The 13,259-nt window shown below is 24.9% G+C and overlaps 1 protein-coding gene across 2 annotated transcripts in view; it reads right to left on the reverse strand.

Moving 5' to 3' along the window:
* Positions 1 to 1,613: 1,613 nt before the first annotated feature.
* LOC136082888 (uncharacterized) overlaps positions 1,614 to 13,259 on the reverse strand; it is a 17,000-nt gene continuing 5,354 nt past the window's right edge. For both annotated transcript variants that reach the window (XM_065802245.1, XM_065802244.1), the window contains one exon: positions 1,614 to 4,740. In XM_065802245.1, the coding sequence (XP_065658317.1) occupies positions 2,054 to 4,740 (2,687 nt within the window). In that variant the 3' untranslated portion in view covers positions 1,614 to 2,053. The remainder of the gene's footprint in view (positions 4,741 to 13,259) is intronic.

Below are 13,259 nucleotides of genomic sequence, written 5' to 3' on the forward strand. Positions count from 1 at the left end.
GATCTAATAACATTGAATCATCTTTGCCAGCAGATAGATGTCTACTGTGCTCATAGTAAGTAGAAACATCATAAAAAGGAAGGCTTGAAGACTGACCAGATGCACAAGGAATACAATTAGGTAAGATTGGATTAGGAGTAATATAAATATTTACATCTATAATTTTAGTTTCATTATCTATGCAAAACTTTATGTGAGATTGAACTAATGATTTTTTATTTGAAAATAGATTTTTAGGAGGTTGACAAGATAAATTAAGAATCTTAGTGGTAACAGAAGAATGTGATAGAACACTTGGCAAAACTGAACACAATCCTCTTTTTAAATCACTTTTGACAAATTTCTTTAAGCATAGAACTTCTCTTTTCACAATAGGGACAAACTGATTTGATGACCACATATCTTTATCCTTGGAAATAGAGCAACAATCAGAGTTACACCATAAAATACTCAGAATTTCTTTATTTGTTTTATGATCACCACGTGGGTGTATACTCAAATTAAATAACTTTTTATATTTTTCAAGTCCAAATTCAGGATAAACAGACCGAATTTGTTTATTTAACACTGTAGATAATGCAATTAAACAAAGAAAAGAAGCAAATTTATTGTTTCTGCAATTGTTATAGACTTCTTTTTTTATAAGTTCAGAAATATTTATATCATTTAATTCTGTAAAAGAATCAGAAGACTCAAATGAAACACATGCCATGAAAACACTAGAGAGTGAAGAAAAACTTTTAGACTTCCACTTGGTTTAACTTGGTTCCACATTGGGTATCTTGAATAAAAGGTTGCTTTCTCAAACAATTCAACAGAAGTTAATAGTCGAAGAATTTCATGAGTTTTATCTGATGAATTTATTAATAAAGCAGCAGAGTTGTAAAGACAGTTACCATTTTCCATTGACCTGTAAAGTCATAACATATATAAACTAAATATAACTAAAAAAACATATTTAACTAAAGGTTATTTGTCAAGAATTATTGTTTTATAAAAAAAATAAAACATAAAAAAACGCGTTTAAACTCATACTTTAAAACAATATAGTCTTCATTTTCTTTTTGCATGGGAATAAAAGCTTCAATTTCAGAATTTCTTAAAAAAAGAAGATCTTTGTTTACAACAGGAAACTTTGAATTTAAATCTTTGAGATTATTACGAAGCTTTACTTTGTAAGTCGTAATATTAGGCAAATGCTTGGCTTTAATGGCATTGGATAGCAACAAATCCATAATTGCAAACAAAAATAAAATTTGTATTAAAAATTACTTTAAACTAATTTTTTGATAAAACTTCAATTTATTCGAATACTTCAGTTTTATTATAAAACTTTAATTATTGGTATGAAGTTTATTCGAATAATTAAGGCCTTATCGGAATAATTAAGGATTCATTTTTACATATAAACGGAACCGAGAGAACCCTTTTGATCAATTAACAATTTATTAACCGCCTCACGAAGGTTTATTCGTAAAAACTTGTTGGTTCAAGTTTATATTTCAAATAAAAAAGATATTGCAATTACCCTGAAAAAAATTTACATGTCCCACTCTCCCCTACCATCTTTTAGTTTCAATCTAACATTTGTAAATAATAATAAATACAATATATAGAATATAAACATATATTTACTATTTATTAATTTGATTAACAACTTGAAAATAATAAAAGTTTTAAAATAAAACCCTAAAAATGCGAAACTGAAATTCTATTACAAATTAAAAATTCTTAAAATGGAATTAAAAATTTGTTTACGTTGCCTTAAAAAAAAGACATAGTTCATCTTTATTTTCATCAAAGAATAGAAAAGCTTATATATTTAAATATAAAAAAATTGTATTTAACTAATAAGAGAATTCGTTTACTGTTTATCAAAGTTTCTCTAACAGTTTGCAATATTATGCTTTGTTCTCATTGTATCTGGATGGTTGATACCTAAAATATAAGTTTGTATTATATCAACAGAATAATATTGCGACACGTTTTGTTGCCATTGTATCTGGATGGTTGATACTTAAATTTTCAGTTTATATTTTATCAAAATATTAAATTAAAACGCTTTCTTATATTTTCCCATTGTGTTCAAACAGATTGCGGTTTTATATTTTGTTGCCATTGTGTCTGGATGGTTAATACCTAAAATTTCAGTTCGTATTTTATAAACAGAATAATAAATTTCTAAAGCTTCTTTATATTTTCCCATTTTGTTTAAACAGATTGCGATATTATGTTTTGTTGCCATTGTATCTGGATGATTGATACCTAAAATTTCAGTGCGTCTTTTATCAACAGAATAATTAATTTCCAGAGCTTTGTTATATTTCTCCATTTTTCTCAAGCAGATTGCAATACTATGTTTTGTTGCCATTTCATCTGGATGGTTGATACCTAAAATTTCAGTTCGTATTTTATCAACAGAATAATAAATTTCTAAGGCTTGGTTATATTTTCTCATTTTTCTCAAACAGTTTGCAATATTATGTTTTGTTGCCATTGTGTCTGGATGGTTGATACCTAACATTTCAGTTCGTGTTTTATCAATAGAATAATTAATTTCTAAAGCTTTATTATATTTTCCCATTTTTTTCAAACAGGTTGCGATATTATGCTTTGTTGCTATTGTATCTGGATGGTTGATACCTAAAGTTTCAGTTTGTATGTTATCAACAGAATAATTAATTTCTAAAGCTTCGTTATATTTTCCCATTTTTCTCAAACAGATTGCGATATTATGTTTTGCTGCCATTGTATCTGGATGGTTGATACCTAAAATTTCAGTTTGTATTTTATCAACAGAATAATCAATTTCTAAAGCTTTGTTATATTTTCCCATTTTTCTCAAACAGATTGCAATGTTATGTTTTGTTGCCATTGTATCTGGATGGTTGATACCTATAATTTCAACTTGCATTTTATCAACAAAATAATTAATTTCTAAAGCTTCGTTATATTTGCCCACTTTTCTCAAACAGACTGCGATATTATGTTTTGTTGTCATTGTATCTGGATGGTTGATACCTAAAATTTCAGTTCGTATTTTATCAACAGAATAAAAAATTTCTAAAGCTTCATTAGATCTTCCCATATTGTACAAACAGATTGCGATACTAAGTTTGGTTGTCATTGTATCTGGATGGTTGATGCCTAAAATTTTTGTTTGTATTTTATCAACAGAGTAATAAATTTCTAAAGCATCGTTATACTTTCCCATATCGTTTAAACAGTTTGCGATATTATGTTTTGTTTTCATTGTATCTGGATGGTTGATACTTAAAATTTCAGTTTGCATTTTATCAACAGAATGATAAATTTCTAATGCTTTGCTATAATTTCCCATCTTGTTCAAACAGAATGCAATATTATGCTTTGTTTTCATTGTATTTGGATGGTTGATACCTAAAACTTCAGTTTGTACTTCATGAATAGAACAATAAATTTCTAGAGCTTCGTTATGCTTACCCATATCGTCAAAACAATTTGCCATATTGCGTTTTGTATCAAGCGTGAGTTCATTATTTTCACCAAAGGTTTCTTTATTAAAACTTTGAATAGCTTTTAATATTTCGATAGCTTCACCAATTAAACCTTTACATACTAATAAATTTTTAATAGAAGATGTCATATGATGGAATGTTTTTGACATTCTGTTTTTGTTACTTTGAAAAATATAGAGAAATTGTAAAACGAAATGATTTCCGTACTCTACGTGATCCATTACTTGGTTCAACTCAAATTTAAAATAATTTTCAATTAGATCGAGATACGTAATTGTACTCAAATTTTTACTTTGAAAACATCTACACGACAACTGCGTTAGTTTATGCATTGAATACTTGCTATCCTCGAAACAATTTAAAAATGAATAACTTGTAAGTAACCCAACAATTTCATCTATTAAATGATCATCGTTTATATTCATTTGATTTAAGATTTGTATTATAAATTTTTTACTTATATTTTGACCATCGCAATAAGATAAACAGTTTAGTAATTCTAATGGAATAAGTTTAGTTTTTTTTAATTTAAATAAAACTAAATTTATGGCTTTTATTGCAGACTTTGATTCTTCTTCAGAAGGAAAGTTATCACTATCTAATATTTCTAGGGGCTTATGTCTATATCTATCTATATATTTTTCTATCGATATTTTATGCATATTTATGTACTTTATTGCCTGTGTTATAACAAACGGATGATAACCAAGTTCTTTAGTTAAGTTTTTTATGTTTTCATTTGAGCATTCTTCAATATTATTTTTTACATAAGTAAATGCATCTTCGGGAGAAAAAACATCAACTAACATTCTATCGACATTGTTTGACCACGTTCTCCATTGCGATGTAATTAAAGTAAATGAGTTTGGTTTCCTTGAAATGTACATGTTCAAACTTTTGATACTTTCATCGTCAACATTGTCAAAAACATACAAAGTTTTTCCATTTATGTAATAGTTGTGAATTTTTTCAACAATTACTTCTATATTATAATATTCCCCTATCGAATCATGAATAACAAATCCTAAAATTTGACAACAGTTTTTAATTGAAGTTTGTAACTTTCCAATTGCTGCGTCTATCCAGACAATCTTTTCATAGAAGTTAGAGTAAACTTCGCAGTATTTTCTGGCAATGTTCGTCTTCCCAACACCTGACATTCCATATAGTACTAAAGCGGTCATTTTTGTATCTTGTGAAAAATAACGATGAATTTCGTGAAGTAGTTTTTCGCGTTGAACACCTAACATTGAACGCGTAGTTATTATTATTAAAACTCATTTCATTATTTTAATTTAATTTAATATTATTTATTTATTTATTAATACGTTTTAAAATGCAACGAGTTATTTTTTATTTAAAAAAATCTATGAAAATTTAAAAAAACTTTATTATTAAACTATACTAGTTTTTAAAGAAATGTTTTGAAATAAAGTTTAATGTGATACTATTACCTTTTTTATTAATTTACAAAACACAATTTTACATACAAAACTCACAGTTTTAAATACCAAACTTTGAAAACATAATACTTAGTAAAACATAATACAATTATTGTTACTCTAGAGAATACAAATAAAAGTAATTAAAAACTTAATTTTGCACAAATTTTTTATAACCGATTTTTCAAGATAAAATTTTGGCCCATGAATAACTATTTCCTAACGCATAACATAACGCGTATTTCAAACTAATGATTTTTTCATAAAACATTTTTTTTTTAACGTTTTGTAAATTATACTGTATTTGCGCTAATTTTTATCTCTAACCTCTATTTTTATAACTGATTATAATAGTAAAATTAATGCTGATTGAGAATCGTACGAAGACATAGGTCTGAAAATGAAAGTGCGTCGATGTTGAAGTCCATATAAACTTCTACTTCTTGTTAGTATTTAAATTGATGACGTTCTTTAAGGGCAAAAAATGACGTTCTTTATGGACAATCCCAAACACGTATTTCAAACTTTTTTTTAATGTTTTGTATATTATACTATATTATATTTTGATGCAACTAAGCTAATAAAAATATGTCTAAAAACATAGTTGATTTTTTTAATTTTAGTTTCAATGGAGCTTCAGGAATATCAAGTTAAGAAAATACAGCAAGTAGAATCTTATATTTAAAACCAAATTTCTCGAATGTTTACAATAGTTAGCAAAAGTTTGTTGCAGTTTTTTTCTTTTAATGTAAAATATCATTGAGAAAGTGTTCCGAAAAGATCAAACTTGATCTGATCAAAGTTTTGTGTTAAAACACCGTTTAACAGGTCTTTTTTAACATTACAGCTGACATTACTCTTGGGGTGTAAAAATAAAAGGATGGGGGGAGATATTAGTCCAGATCTAACAAACGAGGGGAGGGTTTATTATAAAAAAAAGGATGGTTGAGCGGATTTTTCATGTTACAACAAGTATTTATTATAAAAAATTTCAGTTTATAAATCCAAAATAATATTTTTACAAAACACACGTAAAACTATTTAATTTTGTTCGTACAGCTATCAAAATTAATTGTCGTGTAGACTGGAATATTTTTACGTTTGGTTTAGTCTACACTATAATATGCAGTTTATTGCTAAATTGTTTAAGAAGTGAATGTTTTAATGTGTAATATATAAGTAATACTTTTTGTTCAATGAAAAATATATGTATTTTTACACATTCTTCGTGTTATTTAAATCATGGTAAATAAGTCTACAATAGATGCTCGATAAACCACTCTGTTACCTTTTCTATACATATAGTTTTACATTTGAAATTGATACTTGCATTATTATCGTGCTTTTTAGCTGGCGATTTTGAAAGATAATAAAGCATATTTTATAAAAAATATGTATGTATATATATATATATATATATATATATATATATATATATATATATATATATATATATATATATATATATATATATATGTATATATATATATATATATATATATATATATATATATATATATATATATATATATATATATATATATATATATAAAGAGATATAGTATATATTTCTTGTAAATATTGACATTTTTGATTTTAAAACTTTTCAAATCTAAAATATTGAACTGCCTTCAAAATGTATAACTAAATATGGACCTAACACACTTTGGACCATTTGTAGAACCTTTTTTCAAATACAGTAAAAGATAAGTATGATTTTATCTCTGATGTTTTAATACTTACTTTTTGAATAATTTTTAGAAAACTGGCCACTTAAACAAAAAATTCAATTAAAAAAACTATTATTTTTAATAAAGACTTTCTTAATGTTAAAATGTTAAAATGTAAATGTTATAAAAATGTGGCATTTTAAATATTTTTTAAATGATTTTACAATTAATAAAATACGTTTTGTAAAAATAATGTTTATTAATTGGTTTAAATGGTATATACATAAAATAGTATGAAAAAATGTTTAAAAATAACTTAATTTACAGCGTGTAACTGGCTAAACATCAGTTTTGTTCATTTTTAACCAAGAAATGCAATCAGATTATTTTATGAAGTTTATATTAAGTTAATTAAATGCAAAATCTCCTTTAAATCTCCACATACCAGAAAAGACATAGATATAAAGGCAATCAATAAGTATAGGTTGAAAATACAGTAGGTTGAAAACTCAGTAGGTAAAAAATACAGTTGGTTTTTTTACCTACTGAGATTAAGTAGGTAAAAAAACCTACTGTATTTTTTACCAACAATTCAGTAGGTTGAAAAATTAGTAGTACATGTTTTACTTAGGTGTAAATATAAAATTAAAATGTTGTCGGTAAAAAAACAAAGTCGTCCTAATCAATGAATTTCGCAATTTCAAAGTTAGGTTGAGTTATAGGCCACTAACTAATCTATTGAAATTTTATTGTTATTTTTACATGGTTTCCACTTACAATGACTGTAAGTGTTAAAACACGCGTAATCGGGGAATCAGCAGATATTTGAACAAAAATTAACGCCGTGTTTTTGAACAGCTGTTTTATCAAAATTTAATTTTTTGTTTTTATTAATGACTGAAATAATAATTTTCTAATTTTTAAGGCTGATTTTTACTGATTTGTTTTTTTAACTTTGAGATTCTCAATGCTTATTTTTTTAGTTTTAGGGGCTTGGCGATAAGACTATTTTGTCTTCTTCTTGCCCCCGACATTTTTATATTTTACAAATACGAAAGTTGTAACTATTTTAAACAGCAAATTTATAATAATAATAAAAAATAATATCACTTAAGCCTGAAATAATAGCAATAAAAGAAAGCTTTAATTTTTTAATAATCATGAACTTATGAAAAAGATAATTTTTCTAGTCGTGGAATTTTAAAAAGGTTCTAATAAATATATGGATATTAAAAAAAGTTAAGAGAGATGGAAGACAGAAGGTCCAGAAGGAACAATTTGCGTAAAAACGGAATAAAAGAATCAGAAAATGAAAATCGGAATGTAAGTGAAATAAAAGTTAAAAATTATTCAAAGAATGTTTAAAGAAGAATGTTTCGGTTTAAAGAATTTAAAAGTTGAAAGGGCGCATCAAACTGGAGTCAGATATGACAATAAACCAAGAACAATTGCTTTGAAGCTTTTTGATTATAAAGATAAAGTTGAATCTGGTAAACTTGCATACATCTCCTATGATAAACTAATTATTTGCAATTGGAAAAAATGCATAATAAGGAACTTTTCAAATATATATAATTATATGTATATATATATACATATAAACATAAAAATGTATGTATACAAACATATATATATATTTGTAAACACACACACATATATATATATATATATTTATATATAATTATATATAAATATATATAAAAATATATATATATATATATATATATATATATATATATATATATATATATATATACACGAAGGTATAAATACTAATGTATATGTATATGACAATCTATATATATATTTATATATATCGATATAAACGTATTTATATATATATATATATATATATTTATATATATATATATATATAAATATATACACATATATAAAAGAATAAATATACATACAATATATATATATATATATATATATATATATATATATATAAATATATACACATATATATAAGAATAAATATACATACAATATATATATATATATATATATATATACACACATATATATAAGAATAAATATACATACAATATATATATATATATGTGTATATATATATATATATACATATATATATATATATATATATATATATATATATATATATATATATATATATATATATAAATTTATATAATATATATATATATATATATATATAAATTTATATAATATATATATATATATATATAAATTTATTTGTATACATATATATATATATATATATATATATATATACACATATATATATATAAATATATATATATATATATATATATATATATATATATATATATATATATATATATATATATATATATATATATATATATATATATAGAACCCTTAGGTGTTACCCGAAAGTTTTTTCCATATTTTGTTGACAAAAAGTAAAAATTAAAATGCAAGACCGGAATTTTTTTTTTTTAAATGATAGACTGCCTGCCCCAACCAAACCCTCAGTCGATGTAGCAGCACTCCCTTGCGGGTCAGGCTATTTGTCAATCGATGTAGCAGCTATCCCTTGCAAGTCAGGCTATAAGATAGTTGATGTAGCAACACTCCGCGCATGATTTACAGTAAAAAATAAAATAAAAATAAAAACATTTTATTAAAAAAAATAAAAATAAAAACATTTTATTAAAAAAAATAAAAAAAAAACATTGTTTATATTGTTAAAAACATTCAGAATGTTTTTAAAAACATTCTGGTCAATTAAATTTGCGTTTTTGTGGTTTTTTTATATAACAATTAATTTGTAATTAAATCAATGGTTTTGACTTTCGTCCAACACGAAAATGTTGGACGAAAGTCAAAAGTAATTAAAAGTGATGTATGTGTTGGCGTAAGAATTACTTTTTTCCTTCCGCTCTTCCCAAAGCCAACAAACTATAGATATATATATATATATATATATATATATATATATATATATATATATATATATATATATATATATATATATATATATATGTATATCTCGATGAATGTATATATAAATAGAAATATACATGAATTTTTGGATATATATGAATACATAAACATATTTCTTATATGTAAGTATATATATATATATATATATATATATATATATATATATATATATATATATATATATATATATATATATATATATATATATGTATATATATATATATATATATATATATATGTATATATATATATATATATATATATATATATATATATATATATATATATATATATATATATATATATATATATATATATATATATATATATATATATATATATATATATATATATATATGGGTCAGATCATTATATTTTAACCATTTTCAAGAAAACTTTGTGGGGTACCATCTCTGATTTTCCTGATTTTTACATATCATTATCTAAATGATGTAAATAGGTTTAATGTGCAATTTCAGAGTTTCAAGTGCAACGGTTTAGAAATTACAGCCTTACAAACACTCTCAGGTAGCCCCCCTCTGTTCCTCGAATGGTAAAAATAGACAACTTTAAGGCATTATAACTTTTTTCTAACTTTCAGCAAGTGGCTCATTTTTTCTAGAACTATTTTCTAGATATTTCTGTCTTAAAATTTGTGATTTTCATTAGCTTGTACCATGTTAGAAAAAAACTACAGCCTCCTAAACTTTGGAAAAATTCTGAAAAATGCTAAATAAAGGCAAAATGAAGTTAACCGTAGTATTTTTCTATTCATCAACATGTCCTTACATGTTAGTTTTCTAATTAGCTACAATGGTCTACAACAAATTGGCAAAATATAAGCAGCTTGTTTACATTTTAGAAATCAGTTTTATCTAAAAATATATAGTCCACTTTACTAAAAAGTCCCATTTTCAGCCATTTGGGGATGGCTCGTAAATTTTTTCTAACACTTTGTATTGATCTGATATTAACAGCAAATAAGGCCATTAGATCTAACTATATAAAAATGTAAACATCACAAACTTGTCATGTTCACAACAAAAATGGCAGCATTTTTTATTAACCCTTTTTTTCAATTATCAGGGCTGAATAGTGTTATTGGAAACCAGTGCCCCTCCAACCTGCTTTCTGGCCCATGTGAAGGATGTAGCCTATCATAAGTCATTTCTTAAAAAAAAAGAGATATGGTTGGTTACTTTCTCCCTGATCTGGACTTTATACCGGATAGGAGCACAACTAAAGGGGTAATAACTATATAGAGCCTGCATTATTTTTAAAAGGTGACTAAAAAAATATTTAGTTAATCATAAAGTTGCGATTTAATCTTTATTATGATGATTTTTTTATAGTTGATTGAATTGCTAATAATTCAAGGCAATAGTAGGACAGTGGGTTCATACATTACTGGCAATATGAAGTATAACAAGACTAATCAAGCCATTACAATATTGATTTAATGTTTTGTTTGAATAAGTTTTTTAACAAAGTATGAGTTTCAATTTTATTAGTTAATTTTAACTATTTATCTAAAAATGCAATGATTCTATATAATATACCCTTTTGCAAATGTAAATATATAAGCATTTATAACTCAAAATAACTTACCTTGATATTTTTCTGTTCAATAAACTTTGCTATTGCAGTTTGTTTCCATTTTTTTCATTACATTATTTGTATGTGTTTTTAATTGTTGGATCTTATGTATGTATGTATGTATGTATACATTCATACATACATACATACATACATACATACATACATACATACATACATACATACATACATACATACATACATACATACATACATACATACATACATACATACATGCATGCATACATACATACATACATACATACATACATACATACATACATACATACATACATACATACTTGCATGCATGTATGCATTCATGTATGTATGTATGTATGTATGTATGTATATATATTATATATATATATATATATATATATATATATATATATATATACATATGTATATATATATATATATATATATATATATATATATATATATATATATATATATATATATATATATATATATATATATATATATATATATATATGTATATATATATATATATATATATGTAATCAAATCATTATTGAACTTACTTCTCCTATATAACTTCATAGAAAATTATACATATGAAGGTTCAATAATATTTCATCTTAATTAAATTTATAAGATAAACATGAATACTTGTTCTATTGGTATTGAACTAAAGTTAGATTGTCATAAAAATACATACTGCAGTCAGTCTGAAATTTCAGAAATAGTAAATGAAGATAAATACCTGCTGACCTTAAGAACTGGAATAAGAAATATTCATTTGCATACAATTTGCACTCACCATAGGTTACAATTTAGTAATTACTATTCAACATACCATAAATCATGCTGTGACCCGTTCTCAATTCATTCAAAGATTGTTAAAGGAAACCTGACAACTGTCACTCTGGAGCATAATCAACTGGACTCTAATTTAATTCCTGGGAAAAAAATATGTTTTGGTTGTGTAAGAAAAATCAAGAATGTTGAAGAAGTTGACAAGAGACATGATCCAGATTACATATCACCTGATAACTCTGTCACACAAATTGATACTATAAATCCTTGTCTTGTTAAATTTGGTGTGTCTCCTATTAAAAGATCATCCAGCATGAGTATGCTACAAATAGACAATAAAATAAAAAAGAAAGTTAAGTTGCTAAATGAATCATTGAATGCATCTGAACGAGATGAGCTTCAAATTAGTATGCTCAAAAGTTCCTCTTTAGATTTTATTGTAGAACAGCTTAAACAAAAGTTTCGTAATGAGATCAATATTTCACAAAAAATAAAATTGCTCACTTTAGCTCCAGTCGATTGGACTATTCAGGAAACAATAAATGAATTTAAAACAACACAATATATGGTGAAGCAAGCTAGAGGTTTGCGGGATGTTAAAGGAATCCTTGGTGAGAGATCAACAGACATAAGAAATCCTAAAAAACTGACTACTGAAGTTGTAAATCAAATTGTCAACTCTTATGAGGATGATAGTAACAGCAGGTTATTGCCAGGAGCAAAGGATTACATTAGCATAAAGACAGTTGATGGTAGACAGCACATTCAGAAACGAATCATACTAAGCAATCTTTAAAGAACTTTACCAGAAATGGTTAGAAGAATCAAAATCTAATGGTGTAGTAAAGGTGGGACTGACATCATTTGCTCTTTTAAGGCCACAACATTGTATTGTTGCAGGAAAATCTGGCACGCACACAGTCTGTGTTTGTATTGACCATCAAAATCCAAATCTTATGGTTAAATCATTAAAAAATGAAATAAAGTCAAAAGATCTGATGGCCTTAGCTGTATGTTCAATAGAAAATAAACCATATATGTTTTATGAGTGTGAGAAGTGTCCTGGAAAAAAGAGAATTGAAAAAAAGTTAAATGAACTGTTAGGGGATTCAGCAAATGAAATAACTTATAAGCAATGGTTGAAGACTGATAGATGCTCCTTGGAAACTATAGTTAAAAGTCCTGATGAGTTTCTAGAAGAGTTAACAGACAAGTTATATAACCTCACAAAACATCATTATGTCAGCAAATCACAGACATTCTTTTTAAACCAGCTCAAAGAAAACATGAAGCCAAATGAATGTATTATGCAAATG

This window comes from Hydra vulgaris, chromosome 08 (assembly GCF_038396675.1).
Source record: "Hydra vulgaris chromosome 08, alternate assembly HydraT2T_AEP".
In the NCBI taxonomy this organism is placed as follows: domain Eukaryota; kingdom Metazoa; phylum Cnidaria; class Hydrozoa; order Anthoathecata; family Hydridae; genus Hydra; species Hydra vulgaris.